A 24,019-nucleotide genomic window follows, 5' to 3' on the forward strand; every position below is an offset into this window, starting at 1 on the left:
TCATGCAGACGACTAATTCTGATTGATAATCATCATCACAGTATCTGGCAAAATAATCTAATGATAATTTTAGCTATCATGATGCTATCCTAGTTTCACTCTTTCCATCCCTCATTCCTTTCCTCATCTTTTTCTCTACTCCTTCATCTTGCTTCTCCCTCATCCCTTCTTTCCTGTCTCTCCCCCATCCCTTCCTCCCCGTCTGTCTCCCTCATCCTTTCCTTCTCTCCCTAGATTATTCCTCTTTGATCTCTTCTCTCCCTCATCCCTCTATCTCCCATCCCTCTCATCATCCATGTTTCCCCCTCTCTCCCTACTCTCATTCGTCTGTTCTTTTCACTATTCCTCCATTCCCTCATTTTCACCATATCTTTCTCTCGTCTCCATTTCTCCTTCCCCCTTCCTCCATCTGACACTTATTATTTTTTCACTCTTTCCCTCCTGCCCTTATACCCTCTCCTCCTCCTCCTCGTCCTCTCATCCTTCCCCCTACCACCGTATACCATCACTTTCCGTCCCTCTATTTCTCCCTTTCTTCTCATCTTCTGTCATTCCTTTCCTCTCATTATTCCTGTCTCTCCTTCACTTCATTATTGCTTTTCTGTCCAATCAGTTCCTCTCTCAATCCTGCGATTCCGTCCTTTTCAGCACCTCTCTCACCACTTCTATTTCTTCCTGATTTCTCTCCTCCTCTCTCTCTCCCTCTTTTCCATCTCTCCCCTTTACTTATCATCATGCGTATTACTTTTCTGTCCGTCCCACCCTCCCTCCCTCCCTCCCACAAACCTTTTCTCTCCCCCTCATTCTGTTCCATTCCACCCTTTCCTACTCTGGCTTACTCCCTTGTTTCTTCCCTCCCTTCCACATCTTCTTGCTCTCTCCTTCCTCATCAGTCCCTCCATTCCTTCCTCTCTCTCCTCTTCTGTTCCTTCCTTTCTCCCTCTCGCTCCCTCCGTCTCCTCCCCTGAGTTGGAGAGACAGACAGGAAGTGTGTAAGGAAACGGCCATATCGAGCACACTACCCAAATTGACCTGGAATGAATGGAGTCACTGATCTGCTCTTGCTTAGCACCGAAAATGAAGGAGTAGGGGGTTGGGAGAGAAAAGGGGAGCTGGCTAATGTGGTGCATGCAAACATTTTGTGAGTACTTGCATGCAGCATACTACATACTAAATATAGGTTTATTTTGTACATCTGATTATCTAAAATGCCCACAGCAATAGAATTTTGTTTTTGGATGTGTGTGTTACTCGTGGGCTTTTGACATTTAACAACGTAGATGATTATAGGAAAGCATCTCTTTTTTCTGCTGAAATTTGCCTAAAATCTGTAGTTAACAAAGTCACTGCATTTGTTAACTTCAGCTAAAAAGAGGAAGCTATCTGCATTCAAGAAATCTTCTCTAGAAACCGAAAAACAGATAAACGGAGGCAGACATGCGAGGCAAATAAAGACCCAGTCTGAAGTACTTGACATGCCATTCTAAATCCATCCTGGTAAATTTATTTTGTGAAAGTATTTGATCCATATCTGTGATCTGGCTTTCATAATACACCTCACTAATCTGCTCATCTGCCACCACCAGCCACACCACTGTTTTTATTAATGAGAATGGGCACAGAGAGAGAATGGACACATTACTGGGATAGCACACCTTACTCTATATGTGTGTGCGTGCCTGCTTGCCTGCCTGTGTGTGTTATGGAGTAGCGGCCCATTAGGGAATTAGTCCACAGCTGGTTGCGGGATGTCCCTGCCCTTAGCTGTCCTTGTGGGTTCACAACATATATGTTTCAAGTCACAGGGCATTGGGAAGGGGTTAGCAACATCACATGGATACCGACTTTTGATCCCAATTCCCTCCAAATAATTTTATAGACCTGTTTTCATCTTCATCTGACCTACTTTTGGGCTCTGACCTGACCCCAGCTTTGATACCCATTGTTAAGCCCTCTCCAGTCAGCTTAGTATGACCAGGGGAGGTTTTTAAAATGACCCAAGAGCAGCTGTTGACTGTCATGTGATACCAATTGCCTGGGCACCTCTGGTAATGTTGAATATTGAGCAGGTGTCATGAGATAACTGTCAATTTTGCAATGTCCTTCCAAGTGAAGCATGCCATCCAGTAAGAGGTTTGCAGCATATCAGGATTGTTTTCTTCCCAATCCCCTTGTGGAGTGTCTCGTCTAGCTCCTGGCCGTCAAAACAGCTGGAGCTTCACCAGAGAACCAACTTGGGATTTAGTGAAATCCCTCTGGGAAAAACTAAACAAAATCCATTTTCAAAGACTTGTTTCCCCCTTGTTCTATTTTTTTTTCTTTCATTTCTATCACTCTATTTCTATTTCCTCTCCGCTCTTTCATTTCTCTTCTTCTCATTCACTACCGCTCTCTCTCTCACACTTGATTGGGTTGATATTAGGGAGTGGTTTTTTTTTCTCATGTCTAATTTTTTTTAACTTTAATTTGACAGCTGACATTGTGTCACTTGTAGAAAACCCTGGGATAATAATGCATTTACAAATTAAGTTATATGCTATGTAAATATATGATGCAATATACTGAAAACGATTTTTATTAAAACTTTCACGGCTATGGACAAATAAGTTGATTGTGTTTTCATTATGCTGGAAGTAGCTTAACATACATTATTGTGGCTTGTTTTGCTGTAGGTAATATATGTTTACAACCAGTTACACATGCACAAACTCGCTCGGACACACACACACATACATACAGAGGGCTGGGAGTGTAGCAGCGGCACAGCTGTGTGTGTTAGCAAACATGAGCTTAGCAGTGAAGAGCCTTTCAAGCAGGATTAAGCTGCTAAGTGTTAATGGAACAGACAACTAGGCCAAAGACCACTGGATATCACTTACACTGGAACAATTAGTGTCAGTGTGTGTGTGTGTGTGTGTGATATATGAATGTAAATAGGTAGGAGGAAGAGTGTAAGATCAAACCCAGTAGATTATTTTTGGAGGAGAAACAGAGAAACAGAGGAGGAAATCAGCAGGAGTGTACCTGCATGCACAGACGCACATTCACAAGTCCTCTCAGACTATAGACTATAGGGCTTCAGCAGGGCCTTGGCAGGACCATCTGTTCCTGCTGAAATCAGCACAGCAGTAGCCTGCAAACACACACACACACACACGCATACACACACATATACAGTTGCAGCATGCTTCAGAGCTGGCATAGTGATAGTCTATTTATTCCCCACACTGACGCAGGACAGTACTCAGCTGCATATGTATGTGTGTGTGTGAATGTGCATGCACGTGTGTGCCTGAGTCACTCAGTCAAAGCTGTCCAAAAGACCCCTCTCTTTTCAGTTATTGATGCCTAATCATAAGGTAGTCCAAGGAAATAACATCAGAGTGCAGCTCTTACTGAGATGACTAATGTTAAGCCAGTGTGTGTGCGCAAACACATACTGCACACACTCATACATATAGTATTATGCAAACAGAAAAGTATAGTGGTATATATCACAGTTCGAGCACACACACACACACACACACACACACACACACACACACACACACAATCACAATCACAAATACAAATACATTCATCCTTGTTAGCTTGTGACCCCAAGTCTCTCAGGTTTGACCTGCCGTCAGCAGGAACCACGCACCCGCACGCATGCACTCCTTCTCCATTTTAATAATCGACCGAGGGGAGTTGCACTCCCCTGTCAATAGTATCTATTTCCCTCCCAAAAGCAACATCAGCGTTTTCTCTGCTTTCTGCCATCTCATCAATACTGTTTGCTGTGACCTCCCCTGGCCTGCACCCAGAACCAGTCCAGATGGAACTACATAGTATTGTAGCTGAAGACATACACAGGATTATGAATGTATCTTTTTTAGAGTATTTTATTTTGGTTTTTCAAAAAGTATACAAAACATACAGCCACACAATGACAATTCAAAAACGTTCACAGTACATTACAGACATCTCAAAAATAATTCAACAGACAAATGAGAGATAACAGACAAATGAGAGATAGGTTAGCCTTAACCACAGTAGAATATTCTTTTATAACACTAGTGTGGTGAGAACAGAGAGACCATACAGAAGATCATTCAATCATGTGAGATGGGAGATTCTCCATGTAGTTGATAAAAGGTTGCCATATTTTATAGATAGATGTATCTTATTCCTTAGTGAGTAGGTTATCTTTTCCAGAGGTATGCAGCTGTTATGAATGTATCTTTATGTAAGTCATATAGCCCCAGATTTACAAAAAACTTTAGTGGGTACAAAAGCCTTTGCAATGTTGAAAGTCAGCACTAAGGCTTGTGAGAGGTGCAAGACAATTCAAGAGATATGTCATTGGTTTTGCTAAACGTTTTTGCACCCATGAAAGGCTTTAGTAGATCAGGACCACGGTGTATGGACCAGCCTAATTACCAGTTATATTGGAAACAGAAAAGAAAAAAAGCAAAGACTGTACAAAGACTGTTGTTATTGTTGATTGAGTTAATTAGTGCTTATTGTGTTCATTACTGACCTACTCGCTGAATCAGAGCGCTTAATTGAAGATAATGACTGTTAGAACAGAATGGTCAGCTGTGGAATCCTATTATTGTGGCAGAAGTGGACCTGCGAGGTGTAGTCATCACACCACGACAGTCACCTCACTCTTTTATAAAGAAAATTAGTTAGATTCAAGACATAGGCTTAGAAAAACATGTTCATCTCAGGGAGGGATTTGGTGTTTCAGTGCATGACATCAAAAAACAAGGAGATACCTTTTACAGCACAAGCGCCAAGAAGAAATCTTTTACCTTGCAGTGGGAAAAATGCACTTGTAGTAAAAGGTTTTCACACACATACAATCTAGTTTACTGTGTTATCGAAAGAAGAAAGAAAAAAATACAAATTTGTGTAAATGAGATAAAAACCGGAAGGAGCTTATAAAAACATTCATTACAAAAGAAACCCAAAACAAAAACAAATCAAGATAATGGGCAGACAAAATTGAATGGGATAACAGAAAATTAATGACAACAACCTGAACAAGAAGTTAACTTAACAATGGCATGAGTGGCAAATGCATGAGAAGTAAGGGAGCGAAGATAAATTAAAATAGCCCTGGTGCATGAAATGAAATCAAAGGGGAATCAGTGTTGTGAGTGGGAGCGGAGGGTGCGCTTGTGTGTTTTTGTGTGTATTGAGATGAGTGAGGGAGAGAAGTGTGTGTTGTGATACTGAGGGGGATCTTAAAATAGCATTGTTCATCAGAGAGATTATACGTCCATATTTGAAATTTGTCCTTAGTCTCCTGTTTATATCGCTTCTCAAAACCGTTTTTTTACACTCTGTTCCTAATGGCATCAAAAAAGACTTGCAGAGACACACTGTTTGTCTCAGAGGCCCAATCCGTCAAAAAAAGAAACAGGATAAATGCATTTAACATGTTATTAACCCTAATGTTATATGTTATATTAACCCTAACGTGGCTACTTTCAGCAGCACACGTGTTTATTTCATCAAAACACAGACTGTTGGTTGAATGAGCTGCTTACAACCATCTTAAGCAAAACTTTCAACCAATAGCTAATTATATTCTTTTCACTCAAGCCAACAGAAATAAGTTCATACATTGCTGAAAATAGTCTCAGTAGTCATGTTGATATTAGATTTATAAATAAAGGTTTTCTGAAAGGCATTGTGTCCCTGCAAGCTGTTTTGATGTTGTGTATCTCAAAATGACACTTTTTGAGGATTAGAGAAAAACAAGCTAATTTTCTCATTAATGCCCATCAAATCTCTAAGAGTATGCAAATAAAGCAAGTAAAGGATGAAAACTAATCTTTCACCACAAGAAAAAGAAAAATGAAAGCTTCAAAATTGAAGCTCGTTTTTCTGATGTGATGACAGCAGAATTTTAAAATGTGATAATACATGATAGTATAACTACAGTCTTGAGATTTCATTAGTATCCTAATCAAAAGGAAATCATATGTTTAAGCATCGTTTTAAATCAGCCGTTCTCAATCCTGGTCCTCAGGGTCCAAAGTACTGCTGGTTCTTTATCCTACCAGGTAGTTAATTACATTCAAATATAAATCAGTCCCTGATTAGATGGCTAGGATGAAAAACCAGCTGGGCTCTGTGTCCTGAGGACCAGAATCAAGAACCACTGTTTTAAATGAATTGCAGTGTCTCTACTGTAAATACCCCTCCAATTAACACATGTCCTGATGGTGAAAAGAAGGAAAGGATAAAATGACACATTGCCCCTTGCCCTAACAGTTTTGTCATGTGCCGTTCTCTGGATATGCTTTCACGTTGCAACTGGCAATTGTCCTGCCTTGTTGTCGCATGTGTTAATTACTGTTCATGCCAAGTGCTAACACAACAACATTAGCAGTGTAGTTTATGACTGCAACATGGCACATATCAAAGAACTCCACCCCTGTTGTCCTTAATGAGAGAGACAGAGAAGAGAAGACAAAATAGAAAAAATGAATCGGGCAGAACGGAAACGGGTGAAACGGGGAGGGAGATGGATGGAGAGAGAGAGCAAAAGTGGGTAAGTGGGAAGAGACAGAAAAAGGGTCAGTGCAAGTTCCATACAGTGTCTCTACACACCTCTTTTAGTTTTGAGAGGGTGAGGAAGGGGCTAAAGAGGGAGGGAGAGGAAATGAATATAGACACAGCATACCCCCCCCCCCCCAACCCCCCTACACACACACATATAAACCGCCACACACATAGACATCCTGCTCCATTTCCCCAGTGTCCTTTGTTCTCAAATCCTTTCAGCATGTGCGGAGCCTGCTGCATTGTCCTGCATTAATGAGACATAATGCAGATGATATCTATATGCCCCTGCCTCCTGATCATGTCTCTATACCATAGCGAGAGGCCTTATGCAAAGTGCAAGACCATTGATTACTCTCGTGTCGTTACGACGGTGGTTGTATCCTGTGGGTGACAATGTATTTGTACAGATGGAAACTTAACTGTTGGTAGAAATAAAATCAAGATTACATGCAAAACGCACTTCGGCATTGTCTCAGTGTTTAAGTCCAGACTCAAGATCTGTATTTAGGACAGTTTGCAAAGCAGCTATTCCTTTTCCTTCCTCTACATTGAGCTCCTCTTGCTAGTCTGTCTGTTACTTTCTGTTCCTGTGGACTGCCTGGGTGTTGATCTGGTGCTGTCATCTTTGCTACTCCAATGTGTGCACCACACATACACACATACACACGCACCAGCTCTGGCCTCATATCTTAAAATTTGTGATGTGCTAATTTTCTTATAATGTATCTGTATATACGTCCTTTGTTCCTCTGTAAAGCAATTAACCAACCTGTTTTGTTAAAAGTGCTTTGTAATGAATCAATTTGACTTGACTAATTCACCACTGTTGCACTTATTTTATTGTGCATCCTAATCAGTCAATAAATATTTATTTACCCCATTCCAGTATCTATCCTGTTGACATACAGTGTGTATTAAGTTATATTAGCATACGTTAACCTAACAATACATAATATTGACTTCTGGCTGCTGTAGCATTGACTTTGTGGTGTGTTCGCATGGCTTCACAGTTGTACAACACTTTTCAGTACAGCGCTGAGAAATGTTGACGCTGGTTTTCTGCTGACGAAGGAACAGGAAACAGATAAAATGTATTTCCTGTTTTAACTAGGCTCTGAAAGAAAGCTGCTGTGTTCGGTCGGCTGGTTAGAACGAATGAGTAAAGCAGAGGCTGTTTTTGTTGGCCGTTCTTCTCTTGTGCACAAGTACACTATCATACAATTGCACAAACACACGCTCATTTATACAAATACGCTGAGACGCACATGCATACTCACTGATATGCACACACACACTAACTCGCACACCATGATGTAGTGACACACACCTGGACTCTCTTTCTCTGTCTTTCTTCTTCTCTCCCTCTCTCTTTCTCTCTATTCCTCTATCCCCCCCCCACACACACACAATCACACACATACACACACTTTTTCATTCCCCCCTTGTTAGTCTCTTACTTTTTTCTCTGCAAATAGTTATAGTAGAGTAAGCTCCTGATCCTGCTCCCGTAATATCTGCCCATTTTCAGACCCTAATAGTTTAGTTTGGTACATTTCAAATAGTGAAGTGGGATAGAGTTTAGACAGAGAGAGGGAGAGAGAAAAGAGAGGGAGAAAGAACAACATAGGGATGGAAATGTATCTGGAATGGAAAAACAGGTTTCATATCTGGGATAAATGAGTTCATTTCTAAAATGCCATTTGTCCATTTGGTAAAAAATAATCTAGAGTTCATCATTCAGTATCTCTTAAATATAGAGGATATTTAAGTTGACTTAAATTCCATGATACTATATTGTGGTTTTGTGCTATCAATCAAGAGTGTGCTATCATTCAAGCAGTGGATATTTCATTTTGGAACAAAACTCTTTATATGTTATTATTTGAATGGAAGGGAAAAGTTTACTTCTGAAATAAGATATACACCACTTAAAAAAAAAATACACTCCCTAATACAAACACATTATTGTACTTAAAACCTTGAGTGACAAAGTAATAGCCACACATTTCTTGTCAAAATAGATATACAGCATTTTTAAATACAATTTCACACATAAATGTTATCTGGGATGAAATTGTCTTCCATATCTATGTTCATCATTTAATATCTCTTAAATATAGCATGCAGCATTACTCAGCATTACTCAGTCAACCAAGGGCTTACATACTTACCTAGGAAGTTACCTACTATATTTTCGTAAGTAACATAATTTGTTCTGTTTGTTCTGAATATATGAACATAACTTCATATATTCATATCTGGAATGGAAATGAAAAGTTTCCTTCCAACATTTTTAGAAAAAGTGACACCCATAAGTACAAAATGATTGATGGCACAAAATTAAAACACATATGGTACTTTATTGCATAAATCCTAGGATGACAAAAAACATTTTTTTAAATGTGTATTGTATTTAAATGTGTATGTTATTACATTTTTTCCATTTTGGAAGAGTAGTTGTCACTTTTTTCAAATGCTGGATAGCTCATTTGGGAACAGAACTCTTCATAGTTTTGTCATTCAGGACTTTCATTTACACTTTTACATATCTTGGATGGAAAGGACAAGTTTTGTTCCCAAATCATATATCCAATTTTTGAAAAAATGACACCTGATAAAATTAAAACGTAGTATGAATATTCGGTAACTGAAGTTCTTGGGTGATGAAATGATATCACTTTAAAATACTGTATCTTGTGTATTTTGGGTATATTGAATAATGATTGGATATGCTGTGTAGCAGACGTCTTCAAATACTGTAACAATGTTCAATTAGTTTTCATATATGGCATGAAATTAAGACTTTGATATTTGGGATGGAAACGCATCCTCACATCGGCGATGGAAAAAAAAAACTTCATATGTGTGATGGAGATGCATCTTATCCGGGAAGGAAATGTTTTCATCTGGAAGGAAAACAATATTCGTATCAGGGATGGACATGAATGTTAATATCTGGGAAGGAAGTAAATGTTCTAATCTGGAATGGAAATCAATGTTCATTTCTGGAAAGGAAACAGGTCTTTATATCTGGAAAGGAAATATATGTCCTATTCTGTGAAGGAAATCAATGTTCATTTCTGGGAAGGAAATATATGTTCTTATCTGGGATGGAAATCAGTTTTCTTTTTTTGGGAAGGAAATATATGTTCTTATCTGGGAAGGAAATATATGTTATCTGGGAAGGAAATATATGTTCTTATCTGGGAAGGAATGATATGTTCTTATCTGGGAAGGAACAATATGTTCTTATCTGGGAAGGAAATATATGTTATCTGGGAAGGAAATATATGTTCTTATCTGGGAAGGAATGATATGTTATCTGGAAAGGAACAATAAGTTCTTATCAGGAAATTACATATATGTTCTTATCTGGAAAGGAAAAATGTTCTTATCTGGGAAGGAAATATATGTTCTGTACTGGGATGGAAATCACTGTTCTGTACTGGGATGGAAACAGGCCTTTATCCAGGAAGGACAAATATGTTCTTATCTGGGAAGGAAGCCGGTGTTCTTATCTGGAAAGGAAATATCTCTTTAAATCTGGGAAGGAATCAGTGTTCATATTTGGATGGAAACATATGTTCATATCTGGAAGGATTTAGGCTCTTATCTGGGATGGAAGTCAATGTTCAGTGCTGGGAAGGAAATCAGTGTTCATTTCCAGGAAGGAAATCAGTGTTAATTTCCGGGAAAGAAATGCCCTCATGACTTGAGGAAGGATTAAACCTGGACTCTGTGGTAAGCGATTTGATCAGATTAACGCTTGTATTACTCAATTTTCTAATTGTAATTTGTTGATAATGCATACAGTTTTTGTTTACTGTTTATTTATAATGTTTGTAATAATGGTTGTGGAGGAATGTTTCGTAAATTGACTTGGAAAAATGTACAGCTGGTGGGAAGTCTTTGCTGCCCTACAAGTGTAAATAGTAGTAACTACTTTTGTGTGTTTTAAAGGTCAAAGGTCATGTCACTAATTTGCATTTCATATGGGCAGAAATTTTAACCGTAAATGCAACTAAATGATATGCAATACAGTTTTGTTGCATTAATACTTTTGACGGGACAGTTTTTTCACAGATACTGCTGTTTGGCTTTGTAATGATGGAAACCAGGAAGGAAGGAGATCAAACCTGTTTTATCCATCCCAGATTACACCCTAATTATGCCTGCAACCATTTTTGTCAGCCATGTTTGCAGTCTAATAATGTCTACTGTAAATACTGAGCGCAAGCGTGAGTACTGTGAGTAACTGCTATTCTTTCAGCAGCAGAGGAAAGAACAAAGGGGGCGAGGGAGAGAGAAGTAAGGAAATGGAGAAAGAGATGAGGAAATGAGCGGTTGTTAGTTTGGAGGGGGGATGAGGCACGAATAGGCAAGAGGGAAGTTTGGGAAGGACATGAAAAGAAAAGAAAAGAGAGACAGTCGAAGGGAATTTTCATTTTCTTCATTGTTATTCAGGCATGCAGGAACGTCCTTTCTGTCCTGTTATGTTTAGTTTTGCGTCGTCAAGATGAATAGGGACTGCCCTACACTTTAGCACCTCCTCTCAACTTGTCAGAGCATCTTTCCACTATCCCTTATACAGACAAAAACAAAATCCCTCTGTCTGTCTCTGTCTTTGAGTCTGACAGCTTGTCTCTGTCTCCCTCACTCGCTCTCGCTGTCTCTCTTTCTCTCACTCTCTCTGTCTGTCACTATCTCTCTGTCTTTGTCTCTTTCCCTCTGTCTCACTCTCTCTTCTCTTCTCTCTCTCTTTCCTTGTCTCTCTCTCCCTCTCTCTCTCTCTCTCTCTCTCTCTCTCTCCATCTCTCACTTCAGTTGATCTCCAGTAGAGAAAGAGCAGAGCAAACAGACAGTTCAGTCAGCTACCACCTGTTTACATAATGCATGCTTCTCAACCACAGCGCTGGTTAGAGAGGTGTCTGTGTGTGTGTGTGTGTGTGTGTGTGTGTGTGTGTGTGTGTGTGTGTTCGTGCATCCATTCTGTTTATTGTATTGTCTTGTTTTGAGACTCAAGACCACCTGGTCCTAAGAGTTTCATTATGTGTGTGTGAGAGCGTGTGTGTGTGTGTGTGTGTGTGTGTGTGTGTGTGTGTGTGTGTGTGTGTGTGTGTGTGTGTGTGTGTGTGTGTGTGTGTGTCCAACTCATCACTACATATTTTTGCAGATGTTTTCCCAGGTGTAAACATTATGACACAAATAACGCAGAAGCCATACACAAGTCTGTATTAATATAACATACATAACACTTGTACACAGACACAGAAACAGCCTTTCAGGTGTATCTAATGAATGTTTAAACTTGATGGGTCAGAAATAGCATCAGCACGCAAAGCACACATCACACCAAAAATACCTTACCCAGGAATAGAGCGAGGTGAGAGAAAAATCAACATTCATGCTCGAGAAAAACTTCAGAATAGCACACACGCAGTTCTCTGCCAGAAACAACACCTAAGCTGCCAGGGTAAAGCAACACACCTATTACCGCTAGATTTACACCTGCTGTTTTTTTTTTTTTCTTTCTAAAGATTATTTCTACTTCATCGGAGTGCATACAGTAGAGAGAACAGTGCAGCAGGAGGAAAGGTTGGTTAGAGAAAGAGAGGCTGCATGACATGCGGCAGCAGGTCAAGAACTGGAATTAACTCACAGTGCTGCAAGTGCATGGGATTCAGCTCAGCCGCTGCGTCATGGATGGTGCCTCAACACCTGCTGTTTTTTCTGCACATGAGATCTTCAACACATGATCTCTGGCGTTTACCTTGCCTCACTTCATCTAACCACACTTTTGCATCTTGTTGTCTGGCACAAAATATGAATACATGTAAAAACTCTGAAATGCTAACAAAAAGGAACAAGTACAAAGGATAATAGTAGAGGTTTGGATTTCCTACCACATGATTACAGTGTCAAGTCAAATCAGTCAAGTCAAATTAATTTCTAAAGTGCAAACAAACAGGTTTGTCACAGTGTTGTACGGACTAACAAAGGACGTAATACCTGGAGTGAATGAACCCCTCACAAATATGATATAATATTGCTTGTGTGTGAATGTGCATGCACACATACAGCATACCTAAGTGGATATCCGAGCCCTGGGGCAATACCAGGACAGTCCACCGAAGCAGAGAGTAAATGGCAGACTGCAGCAAAGGAATTGGAGGAAAAGGAATGACTGGTAAAGTGGGAGAAAAGGTAGATTGATGTAAACCTGTATTAAGTAAATGGGTGCTGTGTCTGGACTTTCTATCTGACTGAGACGGTGTCTGCTTCCACAACAACAGCAGGGAGCTTGTTCCAGAGGGACGGGGCGCTGTAGGAGAAGTTTCTTGGCTAATCAGACTACAGATAGTTTTGAGAAATAGAGCATTACTTTTTGGAGCTCTCTAAAACTTCTTAAAAAGGAAAAAGGCACTCATTTTGAGATTATAATCCACAGTGGGAAATCAACACCAGCCACCAGCCAAGTGCTGGTAAGTTTCAGATGTGACTGTAAAGTTTGTTTTCTCCTCCAGCCACTTTGGCAGGTAATCAGCCATCAATCAGCGATCCCTTTCTCATATTTGGCTGGGGAAATGGTGACAATGCCTTGTGAATTTTGGAATCCACCAGTCACTGTGGCTGGCGGAGGAAAAAGTTGGCTTCCAGCCGTGCTATAAACACTGAAAACATTTCACATCTTGAAATGATATTTATGCAAATATTGGAAGCAAAATAATCCAAAAGTAGCTGAAAGCAATCTGATTCCATTGCTATGTTTTGAGTATTTCAGTGTATAAAGTTAATGATTACAATATTGAGCAGATAATCGGTTCTCTAAAAGAGATTACATTTTGAAAGTACTCTCTCACAACCCCAATTAGCACCTGCTCTCTGGCTTTTGTGGCTCTCTATTCTCTCTTCACTTTGTCTCTTCCACTGCTCAGCTGATATGATGGTTATCAGAAGAGAAAGGTGTAAATTGCTGCTCAGAGCAATCTCAGCAAGTTCTCTTTAGCTCTGTTATCTCTCCTCCATCTTTCTATCAGTTCCTATCCCTTGTTTCTTATCCTCTTCCTGATTCCTTTCATTTCTGTAGGGAAAACTGGATGTAATCAGCCACCTCTTGGCTGAGGGAGGACATAGCGCAGGTGTGTGTGTGTGTGTATTCCCCTTTGCATAAACTGCTAGGAGAAATATATCGAATAATTATGGAACCAGATAGAGGTGATGGGTGTCTGTGCGCATTCCTCTGTGTGTGTGTGTGCCACGTGCACATCCGTGCATGTGTGTGTGCACATGCGTGCCCATGTGCAGGAGCCACCTCCTGTGTTAATGAGCCAGGGCCTCTGCCAGTTCTCCCCTTCTTTCCTCTCCTCCTCTGGAGAAAAACACACAATCACACATTAATGACCCACCAGGATGGCATGAATAAGAGAGAACAAGAAAAAATGGGAATGGATACACAGATGGAAAGAGTAGTGGGAGGTGAAAAAAGAGGTGGAGGGTGGATACAGAGAGAGAGAGTGGGAGAAGTGGGAAAATTGTAATAATTGGTCACTGTGAGCCCAAGGTGGAGATGGTCACTGGAGGATTTTTGAACAAACACACAGATACACACAACACACAGCCATACGCGTGGAAACATGGTCTCCTTAGTTACCCTCATTCCCAGCGGGAGACAGAGGCGGGAGTCGCGAACATACTGTATGTGTTATTGTTCGGAGGATCCAGGCCTTCTTTTGAAACGACAAACTCTGCGGTACCATCGTCTCGTCTATCTTGCTTCATTATATTTTAAAACCATAATATATTGGTGTATTTTTCATTCTGATATACTTGATTTTAATTAAGGAAAAGGTGTTAAAGAGCGCCATGTCAGAGAGAGAGAAAACAAAGGGAGCGAGTGGGTGTTGTTGTTTATCATCGAATTGCTCTGATAATGAGAAACGAATGGGGGCTGGCACGTTGTTATGGTCCTTGGCTGGCGTGTGTGTGTGTGTCTGTATTTCTGTCTGTGCACGCACTCTCACCCTTGTGCGTACTTGTCTAAGTGGCCAAGTCGTATTGGAGGAGAGCTTATCCCCCCTCCAGCAAGGAGAGGAGTGTTGGCTGTAAGGTAACTGGCAAAACACACACGCACTGACACAGCCACACTGTCCCTGCCAGGTGTGTTGAGGAGGTAATTGTTAGCGTGGCAGGCTAGTGGCCCCAGGCTTAGCGAGGGAGAGCTAGAGAGAAAGTGAGGGGTCGCTTCTGGTAGTGTCTGTTCCCCCGAAGGGCCAGCTCACTATCTGGCTTGGTTGTTTATCCCTTTCCCCTCTCTCCCCTTGCACCACTTTGTATTCTCTCCCTCTCTTTTTCATTTTCTCCCTTTCTATTGCTTCCTCCCCTCTCTACCCTTTCTCAATCTAGCTCTTTCATTTCTCTTCTCCTCTCCATGTATCTCTCTTACTACTCACTACCCCCTCTCTCTTGCTTATTTACTACTTCTCTCTCTCTCTTTCTCGCTCTCTCTGTCCCTCTCTTTCTGTCCCACTGAGCTGTTACTGTGAGTCTGTAGCACCACCACTGTTTAATCCCCCAGCAACCCTCTACTCCAGGAGAGACCAACAATCACCTGTGTGTGTGTTCATCTTATCTGTCCCCCAGCAGCATTCGGGGAGAACTGTTGATGCCCGTGTATCTGGTCTCAGGGTAATGCAACATTTTCTACAAGTGAGAGACAATGTTATGTGTCAGGTACACCAAAAAAGAGAAAATTGGCAAAGTTTCACATGCTAGGTTTCTGATGAAGTGTTTTGAATGTGCAAAAGTTCATTAGATTGAATGAGGGAGAGAAGAGATGGAGAGAAACATAGAGATAGTCTGGTGTCTATAATGGACTATAGATAGATAGATGCCTGTGGTTTCTGCTTGTGAATCTCTGTTACTTGTGTCCGCACAGTGCCTGTTTTATCTAATTTCTCAGAGATTATGGGTCTGGCAGATCAAAATCGAATCGAATAGTGAAGTCGCCGCTGATTTCCTCACCTATTGGAATGTACAACCCTTGCATCTGGCAGATCTTTTGAAAATCAAATCATACTCAGTTTTTCATAAGCACACACACACATACACACACACACACAGACGTACACAGCTCTATAAATGTCACTGCTTTGGTTTGAGTGTGGCCAGATGTGTCTGTGTACTGTCAGTGGTGATACTGTTGACATTCCATGTTGTGAATAGGACCATTGTGTATCTGTTCACCTCAGCTTGCTCCGCACTGATAAAACTGTTTTCATACCCACAATAGGTGTTTAGTTTACTGTACGGAGCCCGTTAGTAGACCTTAAGTTAGACGCAGTCACAAGTAATTGTGTGTGTATGCATGCTTGGTAGTACTTAGTGGAAGTTTAAGGTAGTTGCAGTTGCACATAATTCAGTTTTTCAAAGAGTTACATATAAATCAACACAAAACAATGCATGTACTCGGCATAAATGGAATGGGAAATCATAAAGGCCAATGTGAAACAAAGGGGAACTGTGCCATTGAATTATTTATTACAATTTTGTTCTATACATAACACATTGGTTGTCAGTGCCTATATTGCATTTACATTTGCATTACCTCTGCTTTTTGTTTGCCTGCTACTGCGTGTCATGGACTTAAACGGGAGCTGTCAACCTGATGAGCAATGTTACAAACAATATTACAAGCAATATTTCAGCTGCCCTGATTTCTAATACAGGCCTGTTGTTGAGTTCAGGCTTTTCAAAGGGACTGGCTTACAGTTTCTATAGAGCCTCTACTTCCTTGTTCAGTGTAACTTTATAGTCACTTCCTGGTTTTTGTTTGTTCACTAGAGAGGAGTAAAAGCTAAGATGGATGAGGTTAGAGCCATTACTGTCACACGCTGGGTTGGAAGGGGCTCTCTGTGGCACAGTGGACGTGTGTACACTATGCACATTGTTATTATAACATTGTAATTATAAGGCTCTCGACTTAGTGTTGTCAGTACTTCTCTCTCCAGTCTTTTCTGTTTCTCTCTACCGTACATTATGGAGTAAATCAGAAGTGCTGCAAAATACGATATTTGAAGCAGCAATCCAAAGTCCAAATTTTACTTGCTTCCTCTACAAAGTGGTTGAAACTGTAGTAACAGTAGCAACATTCCCCTTAATGCAAATTCCTACTAGATTTTTGATACAACAATTTACGTGGCAACGACCACATCCGTTAAATAGAAACAAATCAGCAACTGAATATTCTAGAAGTGAGAGTCTGCTGACACTCTCACTTATGACTCCCCACCCCCACCCCCACCCCCGGCGCTCTCCTCGTCTTAGAGGAAGAAAGAGCAGTTTGCTTGGAGTCTGTCAACTGCTCTTTGTGTGTGTGCGTGTCCGTGAGTGTGTGTGTTAGGCTTAAGTGTGTTTATCCCAGTGTATGAAAACAGGCACATGTTTGTACCACAGCTCTCTCCCTCAAACCCCTGCCAGGTCATATAATATGAATGAAGGCCTGTCTGTGCGTGTGTGTGTGTGTGTGTGTGTGTGTTGACACGGGTTGATCAGCCATTCTCTCAGATCTTTTACTCACGGACAGGGGACTGCACCCCCTCTGAGAAAACCTTTAGTGTGTGTGCGTGTGTGTGCGTGTGTGTGTGTGTGTGTGTGTGTGTGTGTGTGTGTGTGTGTGTGTGTGTGTGGAGAGGCAAAGTGAGGTTTGGGAGGGATGTATGGGTGGGGATGGGTTGGGCTGGGGCGGAGGGTTGCAACTTGAGCAGGATGGGGGGTGGCGCCGGTTGGGCCGATGCTGATCCTGCTGCTGCCTTTCTTCCTATCTATTTTGCTCTTTCTCTTTGTTGTGTTTGTGTGTCACTTGTTACTTTGTTTTTTTCTTAATTTTTTTGAGTTTTATGTGGTGGAGAGGAAGTAGTGTGGCAAATTTTACCCTGGCACAACAACCTATAGTTGTTTCTCCCTCTCTCTCTCTCTGTGTTTAGAGGGATAAGCTGTTGCAGAGTGGTGGGCTGAGTGACAGAGGAGCACATGAGGAGCGGAAACAGATTGACAGCCACTTCCTGACCGGTAACCTTGCGACCAAACTCCACCACGTGCCCGGCAACTCCAGAAGCGGGCGTCACAAGGAAACGGACAAGGCGCGACCACTCCTCCTGCAGGCATGGTAATACACACTGTGTTTGTGGCCGTTGCTGTGTGTGTGTGTGAGTGTTAGTGCATGTGGGTGCCAGTGGATTATACTCAGTAAGGTAAGGAAACACTCTCCAGACTAGAGGGTGTGAGAGTTCAATCTGATAACTCTCTCTAAACATGACAACCGGGTGTGTGTGTGTGTGTGTGTGTGTGTGTGCGTGCATGCGTGCGAGAGAGAGAGAGAGAGATAGCTGATAAGAGCCAAGTGCAGACAGGAGCGCAGATTGTGTTTTGGGGAGTAGAGGTGATGAGAAGTCTCTATAGCCTATAGAAAGAGATGGGGGAGACAGAAGAATGAAAGAGACAGAGGAGATTAAGAAGACCGGAGAAGGACATTGAAAGGAAACAGAAGAGAACAGACATGGAGTGAAATGGTGAAGAGAAGAAAAGAGCTGATAATTAGACAGGATGAGAGAAAAGAAGCAATAAAAAGAAGCACACATAATTGGAGAATAACTTCTGGCTGTTCATTAATGTATGTAGCAACATTACTCAACATTACGTTTTGTATTTGTAGCAATTTTGATTCTGGGACTGTGGGCTTGTTCTCTGTCCTATTTCTAGGATCATTTCCCATAATTATAGTCATTTTGTATGGTATTATTATACGACTAGACTTGTATTTGTTTGTTTTCAGTAAATAACAAGGACAGATGATGAATTTTCATTTACAGTTTCCCACCATGAAGTCACTGCTGCTGAATGAATACAGAGAAAACACTTCAAAGTGTCGAAATGGGCTTTGTTCATTACATAATAGTAGGAGAGAGGTGTTATGGGGGGAAAAAGACAGGGTAAAAAGAGGAATTGTGGAGTGGAGGAGAGGATGGGAAAAGAAAGAGTGGAAAGTGGGGGCAGAAGAGAGGAAGAGAGACGCAAGAAAAGAGGATGGAGAGATGAAAAAAGGAGGAGAGATGAAAAAAGGATGCCGGGAGAAAGGGGAAAGCAAAAAAAAAGAGGGGAGGAAGTAGAGAGGGATGGAGGAGAGAAACAGAGGTTAAGAACAGAGAGAGACGAGGGATTGATTAATGGTCTTGGCCTGTGACAGTGGGAGCTTTGCCTCAGGGGGGAGAAGAGCAGAAGATGAATTATTAAAAACTAGAACAGGAGGAGGAGGAGGAGGGAGGAAGAGGAGTACAAAAAGGATGGGACTGGAAGAGGAGTACGCAGGAGAGGATGGAAGAATGAAAGGAGGAGAAGAGGAGAGGGAAAGAGGGGGGGAGAGAGAGAGAGAGAGACAGAAGATTGAGTGATTGAGAGAGAGATTGAGAGAGAGATTGAGAGAGAGAGAGAGAGAGAGAGAAAGAGAGAGAGAGATGTTGCTCAGGGTGCTGAGGTTGGACATTGTGGAACAGGGTGCATGGCTGGGCTCATAAATAACCCAGGGTAATGAGGCTGGTGTGTGTTCACGGACGCATGCCTCTGTGTGTGTGTGTGTGTGTGTGTGTGTCTGCAGCTCGCAAACACAGCACTGTGATTAGACTTGAGCCGGGGTGATGCAGGAAAGAGCATGGGTGACCTTGGCATACACTGGTCCACCACATGAACCACACAATACACCAAAACAGCTTTCCTTATTGACTTTCCTTTGTGCTCTCTCCATGTACACACACACACACACACACACACACACACACACACACACACACACACACTGTTCGTCTCTGTCGTCTACACACACACATACACGCTCTTGTACAGTTGTTTTGTATCCGACTAGCTTGTTGTATAGCTTGTAGATGTCATCGCCGTTCAGTGTCTGAGGGAGACTTTTCAAGCGGAAAATATTAACTTTGTTGGTTCGATTCTGCTTTTGATTCTTCTCATACTGTGGTGAATGTTAACCACTCTCTCTCTCTCCCATCCTTACAGTCTCTCTGCTGTACTGTGAACACACAACATAACTGAAGTGCCTTGAAAACTTTGAGAGAGTTTTCAAAGCTTTTGGTAAAGCAGGAAAGCACATTCAGTTAGAGCTTTTACTATTCTGTTATATATTCCATCATTTGTTCTGTTCTATTCTGTTATGTTTTTTTCTATTGAATTCTATTGCATTCTGTTCTATTGTGTTCTGGTCTCTTCTGTTATATTCTGTTCTGTTCTATTCTGTTCTATTCTGTTCTGTTCTGTTCTATTCTCTTCTATTCTGCTCTCTTCTCTTCTGTTCTCTTCTGTTCTATTTTATTCTATTCTATTCCGTTCTGTTTTGTTCTGCTCTGTTCTGTTCTATTCGGGTTTGTTCTCTTCTGTTGTGTTCACTTATGTTCTGTCCTATTCTATTGTGTTCTATTCTGTTCTCTTCTGCTCTGTTATCTTCTGTTCTATTCTCAATGTTCTGTTCTGTTCTATTCTCTTCTGTTATGTTCTCTGTTCTCTTCTTTTCTCTTCTCTTCTGTTCTGTTCTATTCTATTCTCTTCTCTTCTCTTCTGTTCTATTTTATTCTATTCTATTCTTTTCTGTTCTGTTCTGTTCTGCTTTGTTCTGTTCTTTTCTGTTCACTTCTGTTCTGTTTTGTACTGTTCTGTTCTGCTTTGTTCTGTTCTGTTCTATTCTATTCTGTTCTGCTTTGTTCTGTTCTGCTTTGTTCTGTTCTGTTCTGTTCTATTCTATTCTGTTCTGCTTTGTTCTGTTCTGTTCACTTCTGTTCTGTACTGTTCTGTTCTATTCTATTCTGTTCTGTTTTGTTCACTTCTATTCTGTTCTATTCTGTTCTGTTCTATTCTATTCTGTTCTGCTTTGTTCTGTTCTGTTCTGTACTGTTCTGTTTTGTTCACTTCTATTCTGTTCTATTCTGTTCTGTTCTGCTTTGTTCTGTTCTGTTCTGCTTTGTTCTGTTCTGTTCACTTCTGTTCTGTTCTATTCTGTTCTATTCTGTTCTGTTCTGTTCACTTCTGTTCTGTTCTGTTCTATTCTGTTCTATTCTGTTCTGTTCTGTTCTGTACTGTTCTGTTTCGTTCACTTCTATTCTGTTCTATTCTATTCTGTTCTGTTCTGTTCTGTTCTGTACTGTTCTGTTTCGTTCACTTCTATTCTGTTCTGTTCTGTTTTGTTCACTTCTATTCTGTTCTATTCTGTTCTGTTCTATTCTGTTCTGTTCTGTTTTGTTCACTTCTATTCTGTTCTATTCTGTTCTGTTCTATTCTATTCTATTCTATTCTATTCTATTCTATTCTATTCTGTTCTGTTCTGTTCTATTCTATTCTATTCTGTTCTGCTTTGTTCTGTTCTGCTTTGTTCTGTTCTGTTCTGTTCTGTTCTGGCATGTCGCTCATGTGGTCCTGCCCCCCTGGTTAATACTGTAATAGTACACCCAGAAACAGTGCAATGTCAGCTCATCTGCTTTTAGAGTTCTTGTCGTAATGTTTTACAGTCGGGCCATAAACCTTTTATACTGCACCGATGCATTACTGGGAGCAAAGGACACAGATAAATATCACTTCCTCCGGATCACTTCCTCCTGGTGCAAGGCAGGCTGGGTACTGTAGTTTTTGTGAGGCTGGTGTCTGAGGCGCATTGACGAGCAACAGAGACTCTAGATGAATGTCATCTCTGCTTAAACGAGACAGGCTGGGAATTTTGCAGACAATGATGAGATGTTTTTTTGTATTGGGTTAAATGGTTTTTTCCCTGTAGCCCCATGTGTATCGGGTCTGGCTTGTGTCTAACAGGAGCAGTGGAGCAGTCAACAAGTGATGGGCAGCCGGTCTCATTGTCTTTTGTTGTGCCGCTCCATTCTTTACCTCCAAGACTAAGTAATTGGAAAAAAGATCCGTGGGTGTGTGTGTACAGTCATGAGTGTGCTTTTGCTTACGCATTTTGATGTATGCGTGAGAGTATCTCTGTCCCTGCTATTGTGTGTGTGTGTGTGTGTGTGTGTGTGTGTGTGGTAATTTGAAAGGCTGTGAGAGAGAGCACAATAAAACGGGACCATGGAGTGTGGCGGGCCTGCCAAGCGGAGTGCAGATAAATCACAGGATGAATTTTTAATGCAATCTGCCCTAGGCTGCTAGATGTTACAGAGAAGGGAAGGGGGTTGCTTTGTGTTTTTTTTTTTTTTTTTGGTGGCTGTGAAGTGTTGCTACCATTTTCTTTCGTCTTATCTTTCTTAGCCTTTTTTTGAGAAGTTTAAAAAAAAAAAATCTCCCTTCTGCTCTGCTCAGTTTTATGTTGGGCAGAAGAGGTGTGACTTTTTTCTCAAACACCACTTCTGAAGTTTGTTATACCCTGTTGTTATGGGGGGGGTGATATATTTTTCTATATTTTTCTCTGTGGTTGTGGTGTGGTTTTAGTATGAGGATGCTGTAGTCTGTGTCATCAGTGAGTTTCAGTGGAAACAAAGGTACATCAGAAGTCTTTTTTTTCCCTCTGTCAGTATCTCCTTCTGTCCGTCTCCCAGTGCCTCTGTGTCTCTCTCTCTGCCCGTCTCGCCCTTGTTTGCTTTCTCCCCCTTGACCTTCTCCACTCTCTCTCTCTTTCTCTTACTCTGAACCTCTTCTCTCTCTCATCTCTCATTCTCCCTCCACAACCCTTAAGAGTCTGTACTGTCATCAGAAAATCTCAGCACTCAACACACACTTTAGACACATGATTTATTGAAAGTAAGCGCACACACACACCTCCTGAGGCCCACAACCCAAGCACACACACACACACACACACATGCGCGCTCGTACACGCACACGCACACACACGCACACACACGCACACACACAAACACAAACACACAAACACACACACACAAAAACACAATGCTCTTAAGTGCCCCAAAGAATATATATTTTATGTCATGTAATGTATCAGGACACATCTCTAAGACACAAGCATATAGTACCCCCACCCCTATCCACACACACACACACACAGGCAATATCTCTCCAGTGAGTCTTGTCCTTGGTGTTGGGTCATCTTATTTATAGCAGATGGCCACAGAGGGACAGATAGAGCCTGAAACTGACAGACAGAGATGGAGAGGAGAGCCATTGTGTTGTGCTGCTTCTCCACTGCTGGCGGGGTGCGTGCCTACCCAGAATACCTTGAACTGAAATGGTTTTACTTCAGGGCATTAAGGGGAGAATGGATGGACGGTAGCAAAGGATGGGAGTGATGTGTGTGTGTATGTGTGTGTGTGTGTGTGTATGTGTGTGTGGGGGGGGGGGGGGAAGTCAGCTGTGGAAGAGTATGTGGACATTTAGATGTATGTTAGATGCATGTGTCATTGATGATTTTCATGTTTAGGATGTGCGTTCACAAACAAATTTGATGTGTTTTTGGTGTGAGATGTACTGCGCTTTCATGTGTGTGTGTGTGTGTTTGTGTAGTACACAGTGAGTTGTGAATGCTGTGTAATGTGGTTATGTAACATGGGCCTGCCTGCCGGTTGGCCGCACTGGAGCGTGAAATGGAGCGTAATTGGTGAGTGTGTGGTCTAAAAGCAAGGATGGGACATGAAGGTACACACACAAACACAAACACAAACACACACACACACACACACAGTGCATCTATGGTGGTGGCTTGTAGACAGCTGAGCTTCACAGTGTGTGTGCATCTCTGTCTCTGACTGTTTGGTAGTTGAAAGGATTTTCATCCCTCATGCTGTATTACTGATATTATATATTTCATATTTCAGTCCCCACACAGTGACAGTCGCAGTTGGTTTGGATGTCTGATCTTGTGCTCAGACAGCGGTGAGCTGAATAATGAAGCTAATTAACTAGACTAGGTTAGATAGCTTCACAGCTGTCCGGGTAACTACAACGTTAGTAAACTGAGCCCTTGTGCACAGACTAGAAACCCAGATTTCAGCCACAATGTTCCAGAAAGAGTTAATTAAAAAGCTTTGATAACGGATTTTGATAGACTTAATGTCATATCACTAACCAGTAGAAAGAAAGCCAGTTCAGTGTCGATCATGAACACCCTCAGCTTGTACCCGTATCCAGGAACACATAGAACAAAAACAGAAAGAAACATAGAGTAAGCCAGTTTTCTAGGCGATGGTGTCATTTTTATGCAGCCATTAAACTATGCTATCAAAATTAATTTGAGAATGATATATTATATAAGTATATATTATAGTATATATATATATAAGTATTCTACACGTAGCAGCTTGAACTATGGACCTACAACACACTTGAACTTGGCTTCATTGATATTCTCCGCTGCATCGGTTCATATTTAGGTCAATGTGCAGAAATTGGACACAGTCTGATATTGTGTCAGTGAGACTGGGGATTGTCACAGGCATCTGGCTAGGGA

The 24,019-nt window shown here is 41.3% G+C and overlaps 1 protein-coding gene across 1 annotated transcript in view; it reads left to right on the plus strand.

The window, feature by feature from the left end:
• The window catches only part of strbp (spermatid perinuclear RNA binding protein), a 101,821-nt gene that overhangs the window by 45,584 nt on the left and 32,218 nt on the right, over positions 1-24,019 (plus strand). The window contains exon 3 of the mRNA XM_071534490.1: positions 17,547-17,728. Within this exon, the coding sequence (XP_071390591.1) occupies positions 17,726-17,728 (3 nt within the window). The 5' untranslated portion in view covers positions 17,547-17,725. The remainder of the gene's footprint in view (positions 1-17,546; positions 17,729-24,019) is intronic.

The sequence above is a fragment of the Centroberyx affinis genome, unplaced genomic scaffold (assembly GCF_046629955.1).
Source record: "Centroberyx affinis isolate AG114_WGS23_722 - 3 ecotype Tasmania unplaced genomic scaffold, CSIRO-AGI_Caff_v1 ptg002559l_1, whole genome shotgun sequence".
In the NCBI taxonomy this organism is placed as follows: domain Eukaryota; kingdom Metazoa; phylum Chordata; class Actinopteri; order Beryciformes; family Berycidae; genus Centroberyx; species Centroberyx affinis.